The 24,306-nt window shown below is 40.5% G+C and overlaps 1 protein-coding gene across 4 annotated transcripts in view; it reads right to left on the bottom strand.

Annotated features, from left to right (window-relative positions):
• NPNT (nephronectin) overlaps positions 1-23,970 on the bottom strand; it is an 81,178-nt gene extending 57,208 nt beyond the window's left edge. The window contains exons 1-3 of one of the 4 annotated variants that reach the window (XM_066385018.1): positions 23,298-23,970; positions 20,654-20,754; positions 4,566-4,616 (exon numbers count right to left, since the gene is read on the bottom strand). In XM_066385018.1, the coding sequence (XP_066241115.1) occupies positions 4,566-4,616; positions 20,654-20,754; positions 23,298-23,368 (223 nt within the window). In that variant the 5' untranslated portion in view covers positions 23,369-23,970. The remainder of the gene's footprint in view (positions 1-4,565; positions 4,617-20,653; positions 20,755-23,297) is intronic. The other 3 variants (XM_066385020.1, XM_066385019.1, XM_066385021.1) reach the window with 3 other exon arrangements.
• Positions 23,971-24,306: the final 336 nt, after the last annotated feature.

Here is a 24,306-nt window from a genome sequence, read left to right as displayed (position 1 = left end):
TTATTTCTCTCTCAAATCTTAATCAAGAGTTAAGATCTATGATATGTAATAAGTCCATAATATAGGCAAACAAATAAAATATTTATTTCCCCAATAAATTGTCTTTTCTGGAAAGCACAATTAGCTTATTAAGATTGCATCTTCATCTTTTTTAGCTCTCTTATAAAGAAGTATATGGTCCTTCCACCTTCAAAAGTGAATGAACTGGATGAGGCCTTGCGGAAGCTTTCTCATTGGATATAAAGACATGGAAGACACAGTCCCCAGCTTCAGGCACTCTCAGCCTAGCACAGTGGTTCTCAACCTTTCTAATGCCATGACCCCGCAATACAGTTCCTCATGTTGCGGTGACCCCAAACCAAAAAATAATTTTGGTGGCTACTTCATAACTGTAATTTTGCTACAGTTATGATTTGGAATGTAAATACCTGATACGCAGTATGTATTTTCCAATGGCTTTAGGCGACCCCGCTGGGGTCGCGACCCACAGGTTGAGAACCACTGGTCTAGCAGAACAAATGATACAGCTCCACAATACCACACTGTAAATAAAGCAGCATGAGATAGACTCCATGCAACTGTTACAATTAAATGAAGAGAAAGGGGAGGAGACTTCCTACCCTACAGTCAGGAAGGCAGACAGGAGGAAGTGGCATCTGAGGTAGGACTCGAACAGGTCGATTTTCAGTTAGGAAAGAATACAAACTTCAAAACAAGAGTGTAGTCATTCATTCCTAACCATTATTCACCTGTAGTTTATTATCTGCTTAGGATTAGCAGTGATGGTGGTGGAAAAGAGAAAAATCCATGGAAAAAAAGATAAAACATTTGTAAAGGGTGATTTTTTTCAGCCCTAATATACACAAATGTTGAATATTTCATTTCTTTCCATTGGAAGCTAAAATCATAAACTAAAAGGATTTTTTTTTCAATAACCTAAAGCTATTAGATAACATTTCAGCCAAAGTGTAACATAGTAATTTAGCTCTCCCCAAATCTGCCTATGCTGTTCAGAGCCAGTGCTCTGTGGGGCAGTTGTGACGATTATCAGGGCTGACAGAGTTGACCGAGGGGAAGGAAGACTTGAGTAGGACAGCGGTGGACAGATCATCAAATCACAGCCCGTGCAGTGCTGAGATCTCACCCGAGCTGCAGACCCCAGAACCCAACCACCCATCAACCTCCCAACTTCACATCTCAGAGCACTTCAACATACCACACCCAACACCAACACCATCATCTTCCGTAGTCTCTCCTGTGTTCTCACTTGTTAACACCAGAAACTTGGACATCATCCTTGATCCCATCTTCCTCACGCCTCACAACCATCATCACCAGTACCAGCCACCATATTATCGAACGTGAACAGAGGAGCCCGTTACTGAGCTAAATGCCTTGTAAGTATTTTCTCATTTGAGCCTCATAAACAAACAAAAAACCTACGAGATAGGCATTTTACTTACATTTTAGCAAGAAAAAAAAGAAGTTATTGCTCAGAAAGTTTAGGTAAATTTCTCAAGAAACACAGTTGGCAGCAGCAGCCAGGCCACTCTGTCCACAAGGCCCAGATCCTGATGCAGGCCTCTCCACCCTTTCTCTTTAGTATCTCTCAGTCCATTTCCTTCTTTCTGTTCCCACCACTACTGCTTAAAATAAAACCTAATTTCTCACCAGGTTTACTGTTACAGCCTCTGGCCCTGAGCCTCAAATGGCTCTACTCTAAATTGCCACTCAAGAAAACATTCAGAAATGGGTCCCAGAACTTCAAATGCCTATAGGCCCAGCATCTGCCTTGAAGAAGCAAGCCACAGGGTAAAACGAAGCACGCGTTCCTTTCCAAAGGTGCAGCGGTTAAGTGACTCTAGTCCAACTCCTTGCTGCAATGCAGAGCTACTGTTTTTTCAAAAGGCCTGATATCCTCTGAAAACTATTTTAAAATATCTTAAAACACTATGAGCAAAACCAAATCTACCTATATGCCAGATCTGACCCATTAGCACCAGCTTATAACCTCTGAAATATAACTTTGATTATTTAATGCCCCTCCTTAAAAGCTGTACAAGCCCTGGCCGGTTGGCTCAGCGGTAGAACGTCGGCCTAGCGTGCAGGAGCCCCAGGTTCGATTCCCGGCCAGGGCACACAGGAGAAGCGCCCATCTGCTTCTCCACCCCTCCCCCTCTCCTTCCTCTCTGTCTCTCTCTTCCCCTCCCGCAGCTGAGGCTCCATTGGAGCAAAGATGGCCCGGGCGCTGAGGATGGCTCTGTGGCCTCTGCCTCAGGAGCTAGAATGGCTCTGGATGTGACAGAGCGACACCCCAGAGGGGCAGAGCATCGTCCCCTGGTGGGCATGCCGGGTGGATCCCGGTCAGGCGCATGCGGGAGTCTGTCTGACTGCCTCCCCGTTTCCAGCTTCGGAAAAATGAAAGAAAAAAAAAAAAGAAAAAAGCTGTACAATGCTCTACCACTTGGGACAAAGGATAGTCTAGTTATGAAGACATCCCAGGCCTGCCCTGGGTCCACCCATCCCTACCTCTGCCACAGCTCCTCTCGTCAACGCCCTTCAAACACACACCCTGGTGCTGGACTCGAGTTCTTACCTTCCCTGGAATGTGCCCCTCACTCTGGCTTCTGACGTTTTAATGCATTTTTCTATCTGGCCAGGTTGTCCTTCACTTGACTTACTCATCCCTCAGGATTTAGCTGGGCTACCCGCCCTTCACTCCTGGCCTGGGATACACCCCCCGGGACATGCTCCTGCAGCACCCTATCTCAGAACATCGGTATTGAAACACACCTCGCATCAGTACTGTCATCAGCTTTGGGCCTTCAACGCTGACCAAAAATGACATAAATGCCCACTGCTTCATCTTATTGATGTGTTATCTGTAGTGTTTAGCCAAGGATCAGGCAGGTAATAGTACTCAATACATATCTGTTGAACAAATAAATCAACTGAACACCATGAAGCATATTAATCTTCCTTGATCCTCTCCAGTTGGAAGTGATTCCTCCTCTGAACAACCTCAACACTTTATCCCCAACTCTTTCCTATATTAGCATACTGGAAGGAGTGAGACAACCATCTTACCAAATCAGCTCCCTGCAAGCAAGAGTCCATGTTTTACCAATGTCCGTAGCACTCCTAGCTCCTACCTTAACTCCTTGCCTCTAGTAAGCTCTCAAATGTTTGTCGAAGAAATCACAGGAACTCTAAATGCAATTTTAGTTTGTCAAATAAGTGTGTGTCAAATAATCCATAGTAAGTAACTCTACTTGTAATTCTACAATTCAATTCTAGTTCCTTTAGTTACTTTTCCTTGCTTAGGTAGCCAAAACTTGACTCCACTCTGAGGTTTGCAAACGAATACCAGAGAAGTAGGAAAGGCATGGTTCAGAAGCACAGACTGCTATCCAATGAAGGATATCATTTTCGAAATGAATAATTTAAGAAATATTCTACTTCCAATTGATTTTTTTCAAAAGATGGGCAGGGTAAACAAAGTGTATTTTAAAACCTGATGTACTATGGATACTATGCAGGACCCTGGTATTTCTGTTCTCTATATTGACCACATGCTAAAAATAGTTAACATTGATCAAATAACTGTTCTGTACGAGGCATTCACAGACAGCAACAATCTGCAAAGTAGGTTAAAAAGTAGAAAACTGTGGCTCAGAACATGTAGTTAAATAAAACATGTAGTATCCGATGGTTGCTGAGTGACAGGAACAAGTCGTACAGCTAGATCTGCTGGGAACCAAGCCCCTCTCCTCCCTCCACGCACTGCTTCCCCAACTCAGCCACGGCTCCGCCCGGTCCTTCGGTAACTACTCACTAGTAATTATAAGATGTCTCCCTGAAGAAATCCCTTAACTTTTAGTTCTACCACTATCAATTTTGTTCTCAAATGTTATTAACAAAATGCTCTCTTTAATCTATCAGGATAAAGTATATTGTCTTTTTGAGACCAATTTCATTAAACAGAATTTCCAATATTTCACCAAAATTTTTGCATGAGTGTCATTAGGGTGATTTGTTATTCACTTTAAAAATTACTTTTAAACAAGGAGCCCTTTATATACCAAAAAGAGTAGCATGGATACTCATAGGTGCTATTATATCATCTTATATCTTTTATACAATAAAAATATTTCTTACCTGAATTATCCCATGAAGAATTAATATGAATACAATTCCCTCAGGTTAATGATAGGCTGGTGTTAGTAATTTCATTTGGTGAACTTTTTTTTTTTATTTGCTTCTTTAAGTATTACAAATATAAACTGTCCTTTAGGTTAGAATGGAGTTCAATTTATTAGATTCGTAAAACAAGAGAAAGAAATTACAAACTGAAAGGGAAAAGTTTAATGTAATAACTGAAATAAAATTAACTTAGTATATAATTATGAACAGAATAAGCACATCTCTAAGGAACAGTTTTTCCCCCCAAAAAAGGCAACTCAAAAACCACAACTAATGTTAAGATTTATTGATTAATTTTGTGAAGTTATGCCTTTCAAGACATATATTAGCCAAAATTATTTCAAGAAATATGTTCATCTAACCTTTGAGCGGGCACCTTATCCTGGCTATTCTCTGCCTTAAGACGTAGAAAGCTGCAAAACAAATGTCCAAAAAAAGAAATTCCAGATCTTTTCTCAGTAAGGAGGCGGGACTTGGGTATTTATCAACTTGTTACATTCCCGGAGACTTACACATATTCAACATTCAGTGCTTTTCTGAAACAAACAAAACAAAATCTAGGACATGTTTAAAATAGTAATATTTTAGTCACCATTTTGTCATCAGAAAACATTTTGTAACAAAATTATTAACCAGTAATTGAGGTTGTGCTATTCTTTCACAGTCAAAATTCTAAATTAAGATATTTCAGACCTTTTGTGACACTGTACCTTCCAATCCAATTTTTCATTTTCAGAATATTAATTTTTGGTTCCAAGAGACAGTATCCTTTTATGTAAATGAGTGTTGGACAAAGTATCTGAAAAAAATTAAAACTTTTGATCAATTAGTAACCAGGGATGGAAGTTTTTAAATCCATATACCTTTACTTACCTGTTTCTTACATACTGTGTATTCCCTTTTTTTCTCCCGCTTTGGGGAAAAAAAATATTAAGTTGTTTTTTTTTTCTTTTCTTCCACAGCATTTTCTTCTTGCATGGCTGCTTTGGTTGTCAATAGTAACAAGAATTACCCTGAAAGCTCAGCCATTTCACTTGAAGATCCATAAATAACCCAGTTTAATGAAAGTAAGGGGAAGAAACTTGAAACATGACTAATAATGGTCAGGGTTCGACCAGTCTCAAGATCCTAGAGGTAAGAGAAGAGGTGAGTCTATTACTTCTCTTTTGGATTAACATCTTCCCTCTTTACAGTACAAAATGTTAACTTTAACGTTTGATTTTTGTATTTATTTAAATAAATTAAAATTAGGTGAATAGAGCCTTATTTTGGATAACATCAGAAAAAAATTCTAAGTCCAATTTGATTCAAATAAAGTAGTAATTTAATTATCGATCTCTAGAATGATTGCTCTGTACTGTTAAAGGCACACATTACATTTAATAAAGAAATGTTTTTTCAGGTAGGTTAGGTTTATAAGAAATTCATGAGTTTTTTATTTTACTGTTGCTGCTAATTTCAAAAAAAATCACTATACCTTGCTGTTGATACATTTCTTAAAGTAGAATAATAAAATATATCAGGTACAATCTAAGCAAAAAGCTGAAAATAAAGCATAAACTAAAAATTAGATTCTAGATCACATGTTAAGAAAAACTATTTCTGAACTAAATGACAAGATAACCTGGAAATGTTTTCTTTGAATATATGTACCCTGATTTATTGATGTCACCCCATTATAATAAAAATTTATTTATAAAAAAAAAGAAAAACTATTTCTAACAATGGTTGTATTGTATATGAGAAGGGAAAAATATAAAAGGATACCGTTTCTTTAATGCTCTTTAATTGCCAATTTTTAATAAACTAATTTATCAAGAAAAATATATTAAATTATTTTAAACAAAGGTAAAATAACCCAATAAAGAATAGCAAACATCATTATTTTTTAACTAGTTTTATTAGTACCAAGCAGCCAAACAGTTCTGTATAGTTCATTTTCAGTTTATCATATCTTAAAGTTGGTTCACACTTCTCCTACTTAACATAAATCAGCCTTGACACATATAGATTTAGGAAATTTTGCAACATTGCATTGATATGTATATCCATTAATAAGACTTCTAGTGTGAAATTCTGGCCAATGTCCCATATTTTAACATTTGCATTTTAAAAACTGTACAAAACTGCATTGTAAATCAAAGTTATGTTGAACCTGGAACAGATTATTTCCAGGAAGTTTCTGGGGTCTATTCTTTATAGACACATCAGGAAATTTTCATAGGCAACCATCACCACAATTTTTGTGAAAGTTGCCAAAAATAAATGCCCTATATGTATTTTTTTGTGGTATAAATAAACACCATTGTGAGAAGTACTAAAATAAAATTCATTACTAGCACCTAATACAGAAAATCCTGTCCCATTTTCTCCTAATAATATGTTTTCTCTATAGCCAGTGTAAAACAGCCCCAGTAGTAAATACATGAAATGTTACCAGTGAACCCACTCAATTACAGTTTCTAAATCTAGACCTCTCTCCTACCACTTGCCCAGAAACTGCTGCTTCGAGTCATCAGAGGCTTCTCAGTGACACTGGGTACTTTACTGAGGTTTTATTTTAACCATTAGGCATAGTTAAAAATAATAAGCACTCTGACAATTTTATGAAATTGTTACTCATATAAACCAGAGAAACTAAATTATTCAGGGATTACTCTTTGCCTGATGAGCACAAGTTAACAGATTAATTTGCAGTTGATCCTGGGCTTTTGGACAGTGTTAAAGAAAATGAGGGATGAGAAACTCTAAGGAACTGAACCCACTTATGATCCAAATGTATCTGGTTATAGTTTAATTTACTGTAAAGGATTATATCGCCCAAATGGTAGGCCAATGATAATCTTTCAAAAGGAAATAATAAAGTGCTTCAGGCTAAGATAACTGATGCAGTTACCACATGACTCAGAGGAGAGCCACGCAGCCTCTTAAGCATAGAGCATAGCATGACACATGCACCTCCTTCCAGGTGACACATGCCAGGGACATACATGGAAGGGAAAGGTCCTCCCTGAATACATGTACATCTCAATCCTGGTCTTCACCAGAAAAAAGTAGTAACTCTAAATAGTTCCCCATGCCCAACCTTAAATTTCATGGCATAGTGCTCATTATCAACAAAGTAAATATTAGCCTGGCAAATGCTATTCACAGACCACTACTCATGGTACATTTATAACAGCAACATCCAGGACAACAGATCCCATGAATAGCATTCTGAGCAGGAATTTAGATGTTCCAAACTTTTAGTCCACTACTGTATAAGTATTAAAGCTATAGAATTGATTAGACTTATCACAAGATTAGAAAATAGAGCACTAACAAAACTACAAATTATTACTTCATAAATTTGTTTTCTTTCCTCAATTTAATTGTTTCAAAAATAATTCAGCCTTATTTAGAAAATGAAACTATACATGAAAATGGCTTAATTTCTTGGACACACTAACAAACAGTATTTTTAAATTCATCAATGGCCTTAAAATTCAATCCAAGGGACAAAGGACCTTGAACCATTACCCAGTAGAAATTATTACCATAGTAAGTGTAAATAAAAATCAACTCTAAATACCCACATATATGCAAAAAATACAACTAGAATAATTTAAAATTTGTGTTTTTCTAGTATTTGCTATTTGTTGAAATTCAAGCATATGGCAGATAATTACCAAGTACCTACAAAATCTTAACACTGAAGTAAAATAGGAGGTCCTGAGCTTTAAAAAATATTTTGGATAGCAGGAAACTTGTATTTGAAAAGTCTATCCATGAAATTAGTTTTTGCAAATTTAGCAATACACACCTTTGACCATTTAGGGATCTTTCATAGAATTGAGTTTGAGAACTCTGATTTATGAAAACAAAGCTAAAGATTTTGAAAAACAACATTGTTTTTGGCAAAGTAAGCCTAAATCCAGAAATTCCTAATTGTTTCTTCCTTTGTGTAGATTAGCACAAATTCAAACTGTGATTACATATTTCCTAAAATTTCAGAATGATAGTGATATACACAAAAGGCAATCCTAACCTTGTGACCTGACATTATAATAAGAAAACAATGCAGTTTTAAAGAATTTATATCGCACATATACACTAATTACTAAAATTCTTTGGCACACCCAAAAATACATCTAAAAAAAATATGTATAACTTTGATTCATTCTCAGTGGATGGATATTGTTGTGCTGGTTATCATTTTTTTATTTGACAACCTAAGGAGAAAAGGGCCAGTACCTCTAATTAAATAGTCAGGCATTGCATGTTTTTAAAATTCTTGTGGCACACTGGTTGAAAATAGCTCACCTACAGAATGGTTAAAGAGGTATTGACCAAATGAAGCATTAAGTTTTAACTAAATTATCCACAGGCAAATCAACTACAGTAAATTCTTAATCTCAATAGGCTCTTCTCTGACGTCTAGTACCTACCAAGGCTGTCTCAAGCAGCTAGTTAGTGTACTACAGAAAGTGAGGGCTTCCGATTAAATATAACTAGGGAAAAAAGACTACTATATTCTATAGCTAAGAAATCATTTTGATTATTCATACCTTTTTCCTTCCGTGAGAGTTAAGAATAACAAGTTGACTCAACAGTGTTTTATCAACCTAAGTTAATACCAAAATTCTTGCAAGAATCTAAGAATAAGGAACTAAGATAGACATGCCACTATTTTACCACACACACAAATACATAATACTTTATCATATCTAGGTCATAGTGTACTCCTATATGCTGGCTTTATTGGGGATTTTATTAGGAATTCTATTATGACTATAATTCTCTCTTTAATTATGCACTAGTAGTAATCAAGTGATGAAATCAGAAAACTTCAAGCTTTAGTGCATTAAAATGGAAAATTTCTTTATATTTTATATTACCTAACAAAACTCGGTCTTTTAACTTAATTTTTTTGATAAATAGACGTACATTTTGTAACTAATTTTCTCTGGTATATTCCCAGGGATGCACTGTCAATCACATTAGGCCTATGCCATCAGTATTTTTCTCTTGTTATAGTAAGCAAGGACTATCACTTTGTAATTTTTTCAAGCCAGACTATCTTGGCTGTCTTTGAGAACTGATCTTTTGTTTGTTCCCAGGAAGAAGTGAAAGACCTTGGCCCTGCCCATGTAAAATCCTCATTTCCCCTCCCGGTTGATAAAGGGTGAAAATGCTTGGTTGGTACTGATCTCTAGGACATGTGAGCATCAGGGTTTCAGATGCCAGTGTCCTGGGGCTTCAGGAGTGGATGGGAACTAGCCCTTCCCCACAGCCAGTGGAGAGGAGCTAAGTTTGGATGAGTACATGAAGAGCACTTACCACGGGCTCTGCTTTTAAGTCTATTCAGGCCTAAGTGGTTTCTTTAGAGCAGCCCTCCATGAGATCCAGGTGAACTAGGATAACAGCTAACGGTCATGCTGGCTGCCTTGCACACATGTACAAATCAGGAGCTTTGAGGAAATGAGCACTGGTCAAGATTTTGCTATTCCTGCGTTCACTGGCCCTTTGTCCACGAAGCAGCACACGCAGGCAAAACAGTGCCTGAGATCAACATTTTTTTCTCACCTCTTACCCCAAGCCGTAAGTTTCATGGAAATAAGAACATAGCAAAATGGTGATGAGCTAATACATAGATATCCAATGAATACAAAAATAATAACCCATACAAAACTGATATAAAAAAATTCTCACTGATTTCTTTACAGAACATCATACTAGATTCTACAAAACACCCATCTTCACTCCATTCACAACACCTCTACATACCAGCTCCATCAACTGACTACTGATGACTGATCTGTAAAATATATGGACTGGCCTTTAATAATACTGCAAACTCCAGGACACCGTTAGGGATCCTAACTTGAAACTGTCTTGTCTAACCTGGAATTGTCTATAAAGCTCTAAACAGTTCCCTCATCACAGCTAGATGTTCTGGGCTGGATCCACCCGAGGTATCAGAAAACTAAGTGCATAGATAAAGCTTCTTAAACTGCATATAGGCTAGCCTTCCATGAACTGCACTTCTAGAGTAAGGGCCTGATCTAAGGTTCTGACTACAAAACCAACACTGGCTTCATGGTAGAAATGTCGCTGTTCCCTTTCCCTCTGTCACTCACTTCCACTCTATGAAGGATCACATGAACATCTTTCAGAACTACATGTGGGAAAAGCCATAATTTCCCCAAATAAATGGTTCACTTTATCCCTATAAACAACATGAATTGTATGAGCAGTAACACTGCCCTTTTTCCTTTGGCTACCAGTAGGGAAGAGCCAAATTATAAAGCATATTTAGGGTCCCACAGCTCACATAATCTATATTTTAATAACTCTTCCCAACATCTTACCTTATTCTGTCCTTTCTTTTTTTTTCTCCCTCTAGACCTTGTTAATTCTCTTTTTCTATTTCACTGCATGCTTCACGTGATGTGAAGACACGTCGTCACATCATTTCCCACACAAGGCAGGACATACATTCAAACAAAGAAATCAATTCTATTTATCTTTAAAAGTATCTTCCAAGAACTAAAAATAGGAAGTGAATGAACAGAAAATCTCCACTTTGTAATAGTATCCCTGAATTAATCTCCTTTTAGTTGCATATTTTGAATAAGAAAATTTATAAAAATAAAATAAGGCTTTTAATCACTGTGAAAAAAAATAGAAGACTGGATAAAGAAGATGGGGCACATATACACCATGGTATACTATTCAGCTAGAAGAAATGATGACATCGGATCACTTACTGCAGAATGGTGGAATCTTGATAACATTACGCGGAGTGAAATAAGTGAATCAGAAAAAAACAAGAACTGCAGGATTCCATACATTGGTGGGACATAAAAATGAGACTAAGAGATATGGACAGGAGTGGGGTGGTTACGTGGGGTGGGGGGAGGGGAGGAGGGAGAGGGGCAGGGGGAGGGGTAAAAAGAAAACTGGATAGAGGGTGACGGAGGACGATCTCTGTTTGGGTGATGGGTATGCAACAGAACTAAATGATAAGATAACCTGGAAATGTTTTCTTTGAATATATGTACCCTGATTTATTGATGTCACCCCATTAAAATAAAAATTTATTTATAAAAAAAAATAATAATAAGTCTTTCATTACTGTACTTAGGTAAAAACAAGATGTCTCTGGAAATCTCCCACATCTAAATGTGATGATGAATCTGCGAAGATATTCACTGTGGCATACTTCAGAAAAACAAAATATGGAAAACCACCTAAGTATGCATAAATGGGGGATTTAAATATTAATTATGATATACTGTGCAACCATTTCAAAGAATGAGTCAGATTTACATGAACTGATAAGCACTGGTCTCTAAAATGTAGTTTTATCTATATAAAAAAGATAGAACAATTCTTACTTTGTGCTATCATTTTATGAACAGGAAATTTTTGAAAATGCTTAGAAATCTCTGTAAAGATCAACAGGAAACAATTCCTGGAGGTTGGAACTAGGTGTCAGAAAAACAGGGAAGTCAGAAAGACTTCCCTTCATTGTCTTCTCCCTCTCACAACCCGAGTCTTCCTCATTTTTTAGTTATGCATGCTTTCTTATTTGGTTTTCATTAGACAATTTAAGTATATAATTGAGATAATGAGTAAAATAACTGATGGAAAAGGTATGCCTCTATGGTTTTTAAAGTCACTTTTTAAGAGTATTTTAGTGCAAAAATATTTTAATATTTCCTGAAAATCTTTTTATCCTAACAGGTGTCCAAAACTACTTTATTCAGATAACAAAATTCTACATAATCCTCTCTAACAGATGATAGGTCAAGTAAAAAAGCAAACACTATTTACATAACTATAAAAATTATGGCCTGCCTATAAAGAGAATAAAAAGTCAACGAAGTAAGCAACTCCTAAAAGAATTTGTGAGTCTTTACTGACTGCTGGTGGCACAGTTGGATAAAGCGTCGACCTGGAACTTGGAGGTCGCCAGTTCGAAACCCTGGGCTTGACTGGTCAAGGCACATATGGGAATTGATGCTTCCTGCTCCTCCTGCCTTTCTCTCTCTTATCCTCTCTAAAATGCATAAATAAGATTTTTTTAAAAATAAAGAATTTGTGAGTCCTTAAAAGTAAAAGGAAACTCACATCTATAACAAATATAAAAGTGATAGGCAAGAAGCCAAATGGAAATCCTGGCCAATGGACAAACTTCGCCCCATCCTCCCAATATCAGCCAGGTGTCTCTGGTCCAAGAGGAAATAGGTGAAAAATGGGGGTAGAGGGTCTGTTACTAATTTGTCAGAAAGGTTTGGGGGAAAGACTAGAGCGTCTAGAATCAAGCAACAAATTAGATTCTGGATAAAGGATGGCCAGAACATTATGTCAGCACTGTAATCCAATCATTCCCATTACCTGCCTACTACCAGGTAAGAAACCATTGCCCAGTCAATTCAAGTCACACATGTATGCCATCCGACCATATAGAAAAAGTGACTTTACAGAAATACTAGAACACATGCAAAACAATATTTTTTAATATATGTTCAAAGCTGCTTTTTTTTGGAATTTTCTGTATTAGTAAAAGTTCAGAATCCATATAAATGCCCATCAATAAGAAACTGGTTAATAAATTATGGTATAGCCATACAATGGACTACTAAGAATCCATAAAATAGTGAGCAGGCTCTTCATGTGCTGATAATAAAGAAAACCTATCAAGATGTATAGTTAAAAAAATAAGCAAGCAACAGAATGGTGTATATATAATATTTCCTTTGTATGGAAGAGGTGAGGAACAAGATATATAGGAATTTGTGGATAAGTATTTAAAATATTTCTAAAATGTATATAAAAATTGATATCACCTATTGTTTTGAGGAGGAATATTTGATATGAATGCATTTTGTCTTACAAAATAAATAAATATTTTAAAAGATTGATAGAGGGAAAAAAAGATTAATGAAAAAATTTTAAAACCACAAAATTGCTAGGCAAGGGACAAAAGTATCTGTGTGTGATGGTGGGGGAGGAGGAGAGAGTAATGAAAACTAGGCCATCAGATTCCTTCTTCCCTTTTCTTTTATCCGCCTCATAATGAAGGCCCAGTGCTGTGATGAGTCTCTGCCGTTACTTATTGATGATGCTGCGTAGAAACACTCACCATTGCTGGGTTATGACTTTAAAAGCATGCAGTTGATTCAACTGACTCAGAATGCATATACTGATATCAACAGACCAGTGGGTAGAAAACGCTGTGAGATACACACACACACACTGGAATATTATTCGACCATAAAGAAAGTGTGAAATCTTCCATTTGCAATAGAATGGAGGGAGCTAGAGGGTATTATGCTAAGTGAAATAAGTCAGACAGAGAAAGACAGCATATGATTCTACTTATATGTGGGATCTAAAGAACAAAATAAACAAACAAAATAGAAAACAGACTCACAGATACAGAGAACAGACAGATGGTTGCCAGAAGGGAGCAGGTTTGGGGCACTGGGTAAAAAAGGGGAAAAAATTAATCCAAATTGTACAAATTGATACAAAATAGTCACAGGATGTACAGTACAGCATCGGGAATACAGTCAATAATACAGTAATCACTGTGTATGGTGCCAGGTGGGTATTGGAAATATCTGGGGGCCACTTTGTAAAGTATATGAGAGTTTAACCACCACGCTGTACACCTGGAATTAATACAAAGTAACTCAGAATGTAAATTGGAATTGAAAAATAAAATTAAAAATTGGGAAAAATGCATATGACATGAATTCTACGCATAAAAAGCACCATCCTGTCCATTACAGAAACGCTGTCCGTTACATTTGCTGTAATGGGAAAGAGGGGCGGAAGCACTACTATCCTTTTCAAAGTTTATCAAAAAGTTTCCAGGCAGAAAACGCAGCGTTGTTTCTGGGGTGGGAAGTGCCTCCTTGGCCCCACTGTGGATGTGCATGTGCACTTTCTAGCGGCTCCCCTGTGGCGTGTGTTTGAGGGCCAACCTAGCAGCTGAAATTGTAGTGACTAGAGCGCTTCCCTTTACGTGACCTGACCTCCCAGTTTGGGAAGTACTAAAATGTCTAATCCATGAATGTTAAGACCTACCAATATTAACTTTATAAGGAGATCTTAGCAAATTAGTAGATCTTAATAGTATTATAAGGTCAGTTCTAATGGGGGCAAAGACTAAAGGAACACAGTAATTCCTGTGAAACTAAACTTTTGAGACTACACATGCTCAAAAACTAGCTGTTTGAAAAGCTCAGACTTCTTCAACCTGATTTTTGTTTGGAACTTGCATTTCAAGACCACTTGAAGTTACCCAAAGTACATGCTGTTCTTAAATAACCTTCTCACACAAAGTGGTGGTTGAATAATCTTAATCAAAGAATTTAGGTGGGGGAGGAGGAATTGGAGGAAGGTGGTTAAAAGGTACAAATTTCCAGTTATAAGCTAAGTAAGTACTAAGAATAGAATGTACGGTATGATGACTATATTGAACATTGCTGTGTGCTATATAGGAAAGTTGTTAAAGAGAGTAGATTCTAAGAGTTCTCACCACAAGAAAAAAAACTCTCTTTACTTTTTTTTCTTTTGTATCTACTATATGAGATGATGGATATTAACTTATCGTGGTCATCATTTCACAATATGTGTAAGTCAATCATTAGGTTGTACATTTTAAACTTACACAGTGCTGTATATTAACTCTATTTCAATAAAATGGGAAAAAAGAATTACTGAAATTGAACTAAAAAAAAACTTCACTTCCTAAGGATTTGGAGATTCAGGTTTAGTACTGAAAATAGTTCTATGATTGTTTTTATTCCTACCTCAAAAAAAATGCAGATTCTGCTTTCTCAAAAATTAGAGGAGAAAACTAACAAGAAGACAGGAAAGCCTGCTCAACCGCATTAAGGCGGCCCCAAGATCTCTGGCAGTCTTCAACGTGGCCCTGGGCAGCACAGCACACCTTAGACTTCCTGGAGCGTATACGACCTATGGGTATAAAAAAGGCTTCATCTAGCCCTGGCCGGGTAACTCAGTTGGTTAGAGCCTTGTCCTGATATCCCAAGGTTGTGGATTCAATCCCCAGTAAGGGTGCATAAAAGAATCAACCAATGAATGCATAAATAAGTGGAATAACAAAGTGACATCTATCTCTGTCTCTGTCTCTGTCTCTCTCTCAAAAATCATAACACTATGTATGTCCTTCAAAGCTGGTTCCAACATTTTACTCTTATGTTAAAGAAAGATGTTCAAAATCTAAATAAACAAAGATGTAATCTAGCCTGATCAGGCAGTGGCACAGTGGATAGAGCGTCAGCCTAGGATGCTGAGGACCCAGGTTTGAAACCTTCAGGTCACCAGCTTGAAAGTAGGCTCACCAGCTTGAACACAGGGTCACTGGCTTGAGTGTGGGATCATAGACATTATCCAATGGTTGCTGGCTTGAGCCCAAAGGCTGCTGGCCTGAAGCCCAAGGTTGCTGGCTTGAGCAATGGGTCACTGGCTCAGTGGAGCCCCCTGCTCAAGGCACATATGAGAAAGTAATCAATGAACAAGTAAGGTGCCGCAACAACAAGTTGATGCTTCTCATCTCTCCCCCTTCCTGTCTGTTTGTCTGTTCCTCCTTCTTTCTTTCTCTTGCTATAAAAAAAGAAAAAGAAAAAAAGATGTAATCTACATAATTTTGTGACTAGAGCCAGGAATTCAATTTAAAGCTAATAAAGCAAAGTCAAACTCTAGGTGTACGTTTTGTATCTTTCCAAAATTTCCAGCAAAACAGAAAACATTTGCATTTTGCCTGATGTTAAACAAAATAGATGCAAAACCACCCCAATTCACATAATTTATTTCAGAAACCACAAATCGCTCACTGACAGCCAAAGACTCGGAAACTGAGCAGCTCTGTAGAAACCTGGAACTAGTCGGACTTTGAGTTTCTCTTCACTCCTCTATAAAGCACTTTCAATAGAAACTGTTGTCATTGCCACATATACAGCCAAATCTCCAAGTAAACAGGTAACCATATCTAGGTCCTATCTGCTATTTTCTACATTATAGAGCCTTAGGAATCTGCTTGTAAAATAAGAAACTGCAGTTAAATGTTGAACAGCTAATCAGGTATAAGAGCCACAGCTAGATTCAGATGTCCCCATCTGTCTAGTGATTTTAGTTAAGAATTGCATCCAAGGCATGCAAACCCTGAGAAATCTTTACTACAGAGATCTCCACTTGGTAAGAGAAATTGTTAAAATAATTAAAATGAAGTGTGCCATTAATATAATGAAAAAGTTAAGAAACAGAAAAACTACAGAGCAAGAAACAAATATTTTGTGGCAAACTGAGTAATCAAGTGCTGTATGCTTAGCTATGTAATCGTCAGTGTGTTATGAACACACGAAAAAAAAATTCACTTTATAATAAAGAGCCACATCAATAGTCAATGAAGCCCAAGACAATTAGAAAAACAAATTTTGACTTCTCAATATGTAGAGATCTGTTTATGAGTCAAGAATACAAAAGAAATAATCAAAGAACAGAAAGAAGGCAAGGGCATGACCTCTAAAAGAACTGTGAAAACACAGCCTGCCTATTTCTGGACCAGGTCTGCTTTCCCAGCTGGCGAGAATGTTGGGATACTGCAGGGCTGGGTGGCACCGGCCAGAAAGCAGGAGGACAGCTCCTAGTCTATCTGGGTAGACTCTCTGATCCTTCCGATCTCAATCCCAAAGGGAAGGATGGGAAGTCTGAGTAAACGTGGCTTTGTGGCTAGACATGGTGAGTCAAGAGTGGAGGCTGAGCAAGGTTAGTGTCCGGCAGGCAGCGGTGTTGGCCTCTCTAAACAAGTTGATGAAAAGTGGGTAGCAAGCAGAAATAAAATGCAGCATGTTCTGTGTGCATACATATATACTGCTCACAAAAATTAGGGGATGTTTCAAAATGAATATGAAGTGATTAAAAAAAAAGAAGCATTTGATTTTTTTTATTAAACAAGAACATCAGAAAAGCAAACGGCAAGTCAAAGAAAGTTGTTCAATTATGCAAATGAGATGAAAAACCAACTTTTATTTCATTGGTGAAAATGCTCTATACAAAAGGCTGAAAGTACTGGAGTATCTGTATGTTCCCTGATCCCCTAATTTTTGTGAGTAGTGCAGTTGACCCCATGAATATTGAGTCCAAATGTCTCACAAATAACCAAATGGAATACACACTGACCACAGAGTCCCTGCACTAGGGCAGGAAATCTGATAAATATTCAGTACAATGAGAGAGTGACCGCCTCAGCTTACACACACATCTTCCGAAGGATAATTGGAAGGTTCTCCGTGTAGGTGTTGTTTTGCTTTGCTGATTTGAAGCAAAATTCTAAAGTAAATCATTCTAGAAAACAAGAACCAGAGCACCTTTGGTAAAGAAGGGAGAATGCTCCTTATAAGAAAGAACACTGAGATCATCGCAGTAAGGGTCAGAAAGGCAAAGATATTTTTCACATTAAATTTCCCAGAAGTTCTTTGGAATTTTTATAGGTAATCCATTACCAGATATAACTGTTAAAGAATAGCAAAGCATTTTCCTTGAATATATAGTGACACAGGTTTTAATTTCACAAAGACTGGCTTGGAAAACTAATGAGTAGGTTTCCACTCGTCCCTAACTAGCCTCTCTGGGGCAGTTCTTCCCACTTTGAGCTGACCTCTGGGCCCCACATTCCTCTACCTGTTTATAGCAAAACAAAGACAGTGTGTTCTCTGAACTGACAAGAGACATTTGGACCATCTTGGATTCTGGAAAAATAAAACACACACATGAAAACATCCATCTTTGAACTCATTTTTACAACTTTGCCATCTATAACATTAATGGTAAAGATCCATCTGGCCCTTTGTAATTTAAAGACATTTTATTTTATTGCAACAGAGAACCTTGGAACCATTTTTTATTTTGGCAGTATAAATGCAAAATACATATGTGTAATATCATATGCCTAGAGAACAAAGACTCTGCTAGCACAGGTACATGCCCATCCCACAACACTTCCAACAGCAGCATTCCTTTGTATTTCTTTCACTTCACAAACACACATGTAGTGTTTACTCTGTGCTGGGAGTAGTTTAAGTGCTTTACAAATAACATATTTACATCTCATTATGGTTATACATATGAGGTACTGTACTATTTTAGATCCATTTCAGAGATGCGGACAATAAAGCACAGAGAGACTGAAGGACTCAAGGCCACACAGTTAGGAAGAGGCAGAACTAACTTGAACCCAGGTAGTCACTCTCCAGATTCCACGTTCCCCTCCTCCATTATTCTGCCTCTCAAACTTTCACTAAATCTAAATGAACATACACTGTGATTTGTGCGAGATCATCTTACACATGTTTATAAGATTACCATTTCAATAATTATCTCATGCTCTGTTGCAGCTTTCTCAGATTCTTGAGGCATAATAAGGAAATATAAATACTATCAAATACTATACTTGACCACTTTCAATCTTTTGGAAACAAAACAAAGGTATATAGAAAATAATAAAACAGCACCCTGGATTTGCTGGGAAAGCTACTGGGCAAAAGCGACTCTCAGTGGGTTTAAATTTTGTAATGCCACCGAAATTCTGAAAGGCCTTCATGCACATTCAAATTCAAAACAGCCAAATTGGTGTGTACTGGAGAAAATTTAACTACATGGCCAAGAGACACAGAACAGCTTCTCAGATTTCTTTCTGGGGAATACCTCTAAGAGATACGGGAGTGTTCTCCTGGAATTCTTTGAGCACACCTGGCAGGGAGAGCGCTAGACCTCCTCCGCCTCTGCCCATCGGCTGGCTCTCTGCCTTCAGGGAAGGTGCGCTCCACCGAGCGCAGGGCTTTCTGCCAGCGCAGCCTTGTCTTGGGTGGGGCTGGGCACTGCGCACACCCCGAAGCACTTCAACATTTCCTCTGGGAGCGTCCTGCCAACTAAGACAGCAAAGAAGGAGGACCCTATCTCCATTCCTGCAAAAAAAAACCACTATGTGCTCATTTTTCATTTAGGAAAGGTGCCTGTGTTGGGCCAAGAAAAGGGTCCTCTCTTCCTCCTTTGATTTTCAAAGCCAGATTGCTCTTCAAATTCCACACCTGTGGCCTCCAGCTGTACAAATACTTCTAACCAGGTAACACTGGCAGAAGACAATATTGCACCAGCTACCATTCTTTTTTGATCATTTTCCCTCAGAAACAATGTTGCATAGACGAATCAGTGGTGGGGGCTTGGGGGGAAGCAGCTTTGCCTGGTTCTTTTGTTTACTGGAAACTGGAGTAACCACCATCTCCCTTTAGAATGGAATGCAATGGCCCAGCTGTACAATAATTCTGGCCTTGCAGGTAGCAGGTAGACAAATATTAGTCCCCTTTACCTTTTCAACCCAGCCAAAGATGTCAACCTGTCAGCCTGCGTGTGCAATTACACAGTCAAGCTGTGACTGTCCCTCTCTCTCCTTCAGAAAGTTCAGGATAGACATCATGTGCAATTCTCAAAGGCTGAAACACTGTAGCTGAGGAAACTCCTGTTTTCTGAACTTAAATTTACTCCACTCCTCACACTACCAACTCGTCTCTAAGGCAGCTCCTCCCTATCCAGCTCCAGCCTTCTTGACTAGCCTCTATTACTCTAAGCCCCTTTCTGATTAGTGGTGAACCCTGGGATGTTCAGAATCCACTTTCATTCTCATCATCTCCACAGACCTGCGAACCTGACACTCTAAAGATGGCTCTGAAATTTACTTAATGCTTTGTGTGTGTGTGTGTGGGGGGGGGGGGGTCATGGTAGGGAGACTGAGATATCATTTTCAGATCCAGATACAATTGTGGAAACAAATTTCTCAAACTTCTGTGATGCAGCTTTGGTTTTTACCATAAAAATATCAATCTTTGATCATGGAAAAGGTAAAAAATCATCGTTCTGACTTTGATACTTATTTTTACATGATTACTTACAGAACTTAAAAATGATTTTTTTTTCCAGGGGTGTTATTTGATTATAATGGCTGGTCCATTTAGAACACAGACAATACAACCTCACTTCAAAAGAAAAGATTTACAAATAGGCCTCTTTACACAACAGCTATGGTAAGGATTTTATAAGTGTTATAAGGTTCAGAGTTTATTTAGTGTAAATACAGTCTAGACTCATTATCTTACCCCCATCTCAGAGCCTGGAGCAAAGAAAAGTGTAAGCCTTATTAGAAAACAGAAGCTAGGACAACTGCTGAAATGAGCATCTTGTGAATAACAAAACTGGCTCCTTACTACAGGTGGCTCAGGTTGGAAAGAGGCAGAATAAAGAGCCAGGACTGTACACCTGAAAAACTCCCGTGCCAGAACCATACCACTAAGCCTTGCTTGTATTGAGCCCTCCGGTATGCCGAGTGAAGCCATGGATGAGGATGGAGAGCTTAAGTCCCCTGGGTGGTGATACTCACGCTGACACTGTCCCCAGGACCGGCGAGCCCAGCCCCAGCAGCAGTCAATCCTCCCACCATAACGACACAGGCCAACTGACGACACTATTTGCCTGGGCCACCTATCAAACAGAAAGATTCAAAATAAATAAAGACACTTTTGAAATTTAAAATAATTTCCTCTTTGTTATTATTTTAGGAAAAAATTTAAATAACACCCAACTATTTTCTACTAACTCCTTGATGCATGCAGAAATTTAAGGATAAAACACCTTCAGGGAAATAGTTCTGCTATGATCTAATTTCATATTTCAGACAGTTAAACACACAAACAGCACACAGGAGTAGAGGGAAAAGGGAGGGGAAGATCCATTCTTAAATGGAAATAGCACCAGCTAAAACCAAGGTTTCTCAAGGCTGCCACTCCCAGGGTGGTTTCTGAAGCTTGAAATAAAACAGATTCCTCAGAGACCCACACGGGACTGGGGAGGGTGTGCAGTTTTGACTGACTCGTCATAAACTGAAAAGTATTAAGACATGCTAAAATATAAAGAAAAAAATTTCTGACATATATAAAAGGTAGATGTGAGGAGGTGCAAAAAGAGAGGAGGTTCTGCAAAATCAAATGAAACAGAACTCTTTTCGAGATGTGACTCTTTGGCAGAGCAAGTTCCCAGGGGAAAAAAAAAAAGTACTAGAAAAAGAAGTCTAAATAAAACCAAGGGAGTTTAAAGTATAGCTAACATCTTAAGTGTTCTTGTGGTTTGAAACTTTCCTGCATCGACAATTCATGTTATCTTCCTCTCTAATGTAAATAAGGACTAAAGAAAGTATTCAATTTCAGGATACTGATTTATCCACCAGATTACACTTTGGCACCTTATTTGGTGAATTGTTTCCTTCTTTAGACACTCAAATGACCTCCCCCCCCCCCCCAGAGGATCAATATTTTCACTGGCTGTTTTAGGCATCTTTTTAAAACTACATTAAAAAAAAAATCTTACAATTAATCACGTGATGCATTTCTTGTTGCAAATGTGTGTGCAAGAAATGGACAACCTACCCGAATGTGGGCAAAGAACTGATTTTTAAAAATTAAAATAGCCTCTGGCCGCTACTCGCGTTCTCCATTAATCCTTTCTTTTCCTTTATCTTCCCCTATCCCATGCCCCCAAGCCCAAAATACAAAACAACCGCGAACTTTCTATTTCCTCCGACCAGGTGGTAAATAAGTCTTTGCGCTCCACTGGTTCCCTTCCGTTCCCCTCCAGGTACAAGAAAGCCAATCAATCGTGGAATTGATTCGTTCCAAGATTGCAAGTAAAACAGGTGCGGCAGTCTTTAGGGCAGCGCAGGGAGATAACTGGGGCTGGATCGATGAAAGAAAGCGTCTGGACAGCGGCGTGACCCAGGTGAGGTTCTCTCCCGGCTGCTCCTGCCCGGTGTCTGTGCGAGCAGCAGCGATCTGCGCTGGGGGCGAGTCCCGTGTGTGACTGCGCCGAGGTGGGGTAACCGAGCACGCCCTCCCGACACACACACACACACACACACACACACACACGAGTCTGAGCTGCAACTGCGTGGAGGTGGGGTAACCGAGCACGCCCTCCGACACACACACACACACACACACACACACACACACACACACACGAGTCTGAGCTGCAACTGCGCGGAGGTGGGGTAACCGAGCACGCCCTCCCGACACACACACACACACACACACACACACACACACACACACACACGAGTCTGAGCTGCAACTGCGCGGAGGTGGGGTAACCGAGCACGCCCTCCGACACACACACACACACACACACACACGTGTCTGGGCGCACACACACACACACACACACACACACACACGAGTCTGAGCTGCAACTGTGCGGAGGTAGGGTAACCGAGCACGCCCTCCGACACACACACACACACACACACACACACACGCGAGTCTGGGCTGTAACTGCGCGGAGGTGGGGTAACTGAGCGCCCCGGCGGCGGGGGAGAGGGCGCCGCGCGCCGCCGCGGGAGGAAGGGCTGAGTGACAGCGGAGACGGAGTCTGGTTGTAGGAACCTGTCAGAGCACGCCTTAGTCAGGCTCGCCGAGGTCTCCGTGGCTGTGTGAGTCTCACACACCGAGCGTCCCCTCAGCTCAGTCCTTATTTTGAGTTCCTTTAGAAAACCAAGGAGGGAGGCAAACAGGTCCCGCTGGAAGCCCAGTGCTTCGCTCGCCGCCACCCTTGGCGTGCACGGCCCTGACAGCTCCAAGCCCGCCGGGATTTGGCCCTGACGACTGGGAATTTTCCCCATTGAAGAGCCGTCTACATCAAGAGCTCGAGTTTCCCGGCCAAGGGATGTCCTGCGCGTCACCCCTTCTTATCGGCTGACCCGCGCCCTCAAAGGCGAGATGCCGGGCTGGAGCCTCCCTTCACTCCCAGCCCCAACCCCAGAGCCGGGAGCCGCGGCTAGACTCCCCCTCCCGTCGCCCCGGGTGGAGAGAGCGGCTCGACGGCTCTCCTCCAGCCTAGGCGATGCGGTGGCCCAGCTTCGGGACAGAGAGACGCCTCTGTGACAGCGCCACCGCGCCGGGAGATGGGACCTCTGGGCCGTAGGAGATTAGCGTGGGAAAGGCGGCAGAGGAGAGGTCGCCTCGGGGCCAACTCACCTCCCGTCGAATTCAGCGACCGCTGGCAGGTAGAGATAGGACCCGAGCACCAGCGCCAGGAGGAAATCCATGTCAGGCAGCAAGGCCCGGCGGCGGCGCGGCTGCACGCGGGGACCAGGTTGGGGTATTCCGCGCGGAGAAAAGGCGCGCGTTCCCTCGCCTTCCCCGAGGAGCCACGGCCGCCGCGGCTGCTACTGCCACCCTCGGAGGAGAGCGGCACGGCGCGCAGCCGGAGCAGGTCTGCTGCGCGGCGCCCGGCGCCCCTCCAGCTCCTTCCCCGCGAGGGAGGCGCTGCAGGGGGAACCGCGCCGCCTGCGGGGAGGGGCGGGGGGCGCGCGTGCGCTCCGCCCGCCGCCCTCCCGGCCCCCGGCGAGGGGTGAAGGCGCCTGGCCTCGCCGCGGGAAGCTCGCGGGCGGGGGCGCTCGGAAGGCAGCGTCCCTTGGGGGCCAGCCAAGCGGGGCGAGCGCCAGGCTGGGAGGAACGTTGCGCGCCCAGCCTGGAAGAGGAAAAGCAGGGCGCTCAGCAGGAAGGGGTGAGCGGGGAGAAAAGGGGGCTGTAGCGGAGGTGCGGGTTCCGCCCGAACAGGTGGTGACCGCGGGGGAGAGCCGTAGCTTTCAACCGACGGCCGAGAAGTCTGAGTCCAGAGCGGTTTATGGGGCTGGAGCGGAGCAGCGTCTGCGTTTAGTGAAACCACAGCATGACTTGGACAAATTAGCAAAGGCAAACTCCGGGAGTTTGCTTCTCCCACAGAGTTGGCAAAGGAATAGTTTTTTATTTTGTAACTAACCGAAAGAAATGTTTGGCTCTCCAGTCCAATTTTGAAGAAGAACGTGCAGACTTTCTATCTCTGCCAGCTCAACTCCAAGCACATTTAGAAGGATAGCTACAGCTGCCCCTCCAGGGGCACCAGAGAGCACCAGTGACCACCAGAGAGGGAGGGCTGTTACTACTTAGCCGTCTTGTGGTGCCTGATCTTCCCGCGATCAATGAGAAACCATTTTAATCAATC

Source organism: Saccopteryx leptura, chromosome 5 (assembly GCF_036850995.1).
Source record: "Saccopteryx leptura isolate mSacLep1 chromosome 5, mSacLep1_pri_phased_curated, whole genome shotgun sequence".
NCBI lineage: Eukaryota > Metazoa > Chordata > Mammalia > Chiroptera > Emballonuridae > Saccopteryx > Saccopteryx leptura.
The sequence above is the reverse complement of the archived record's forward strand: the minus strand, read 5'-3'. Positions and strand labels throughout refer to the sequence as shown.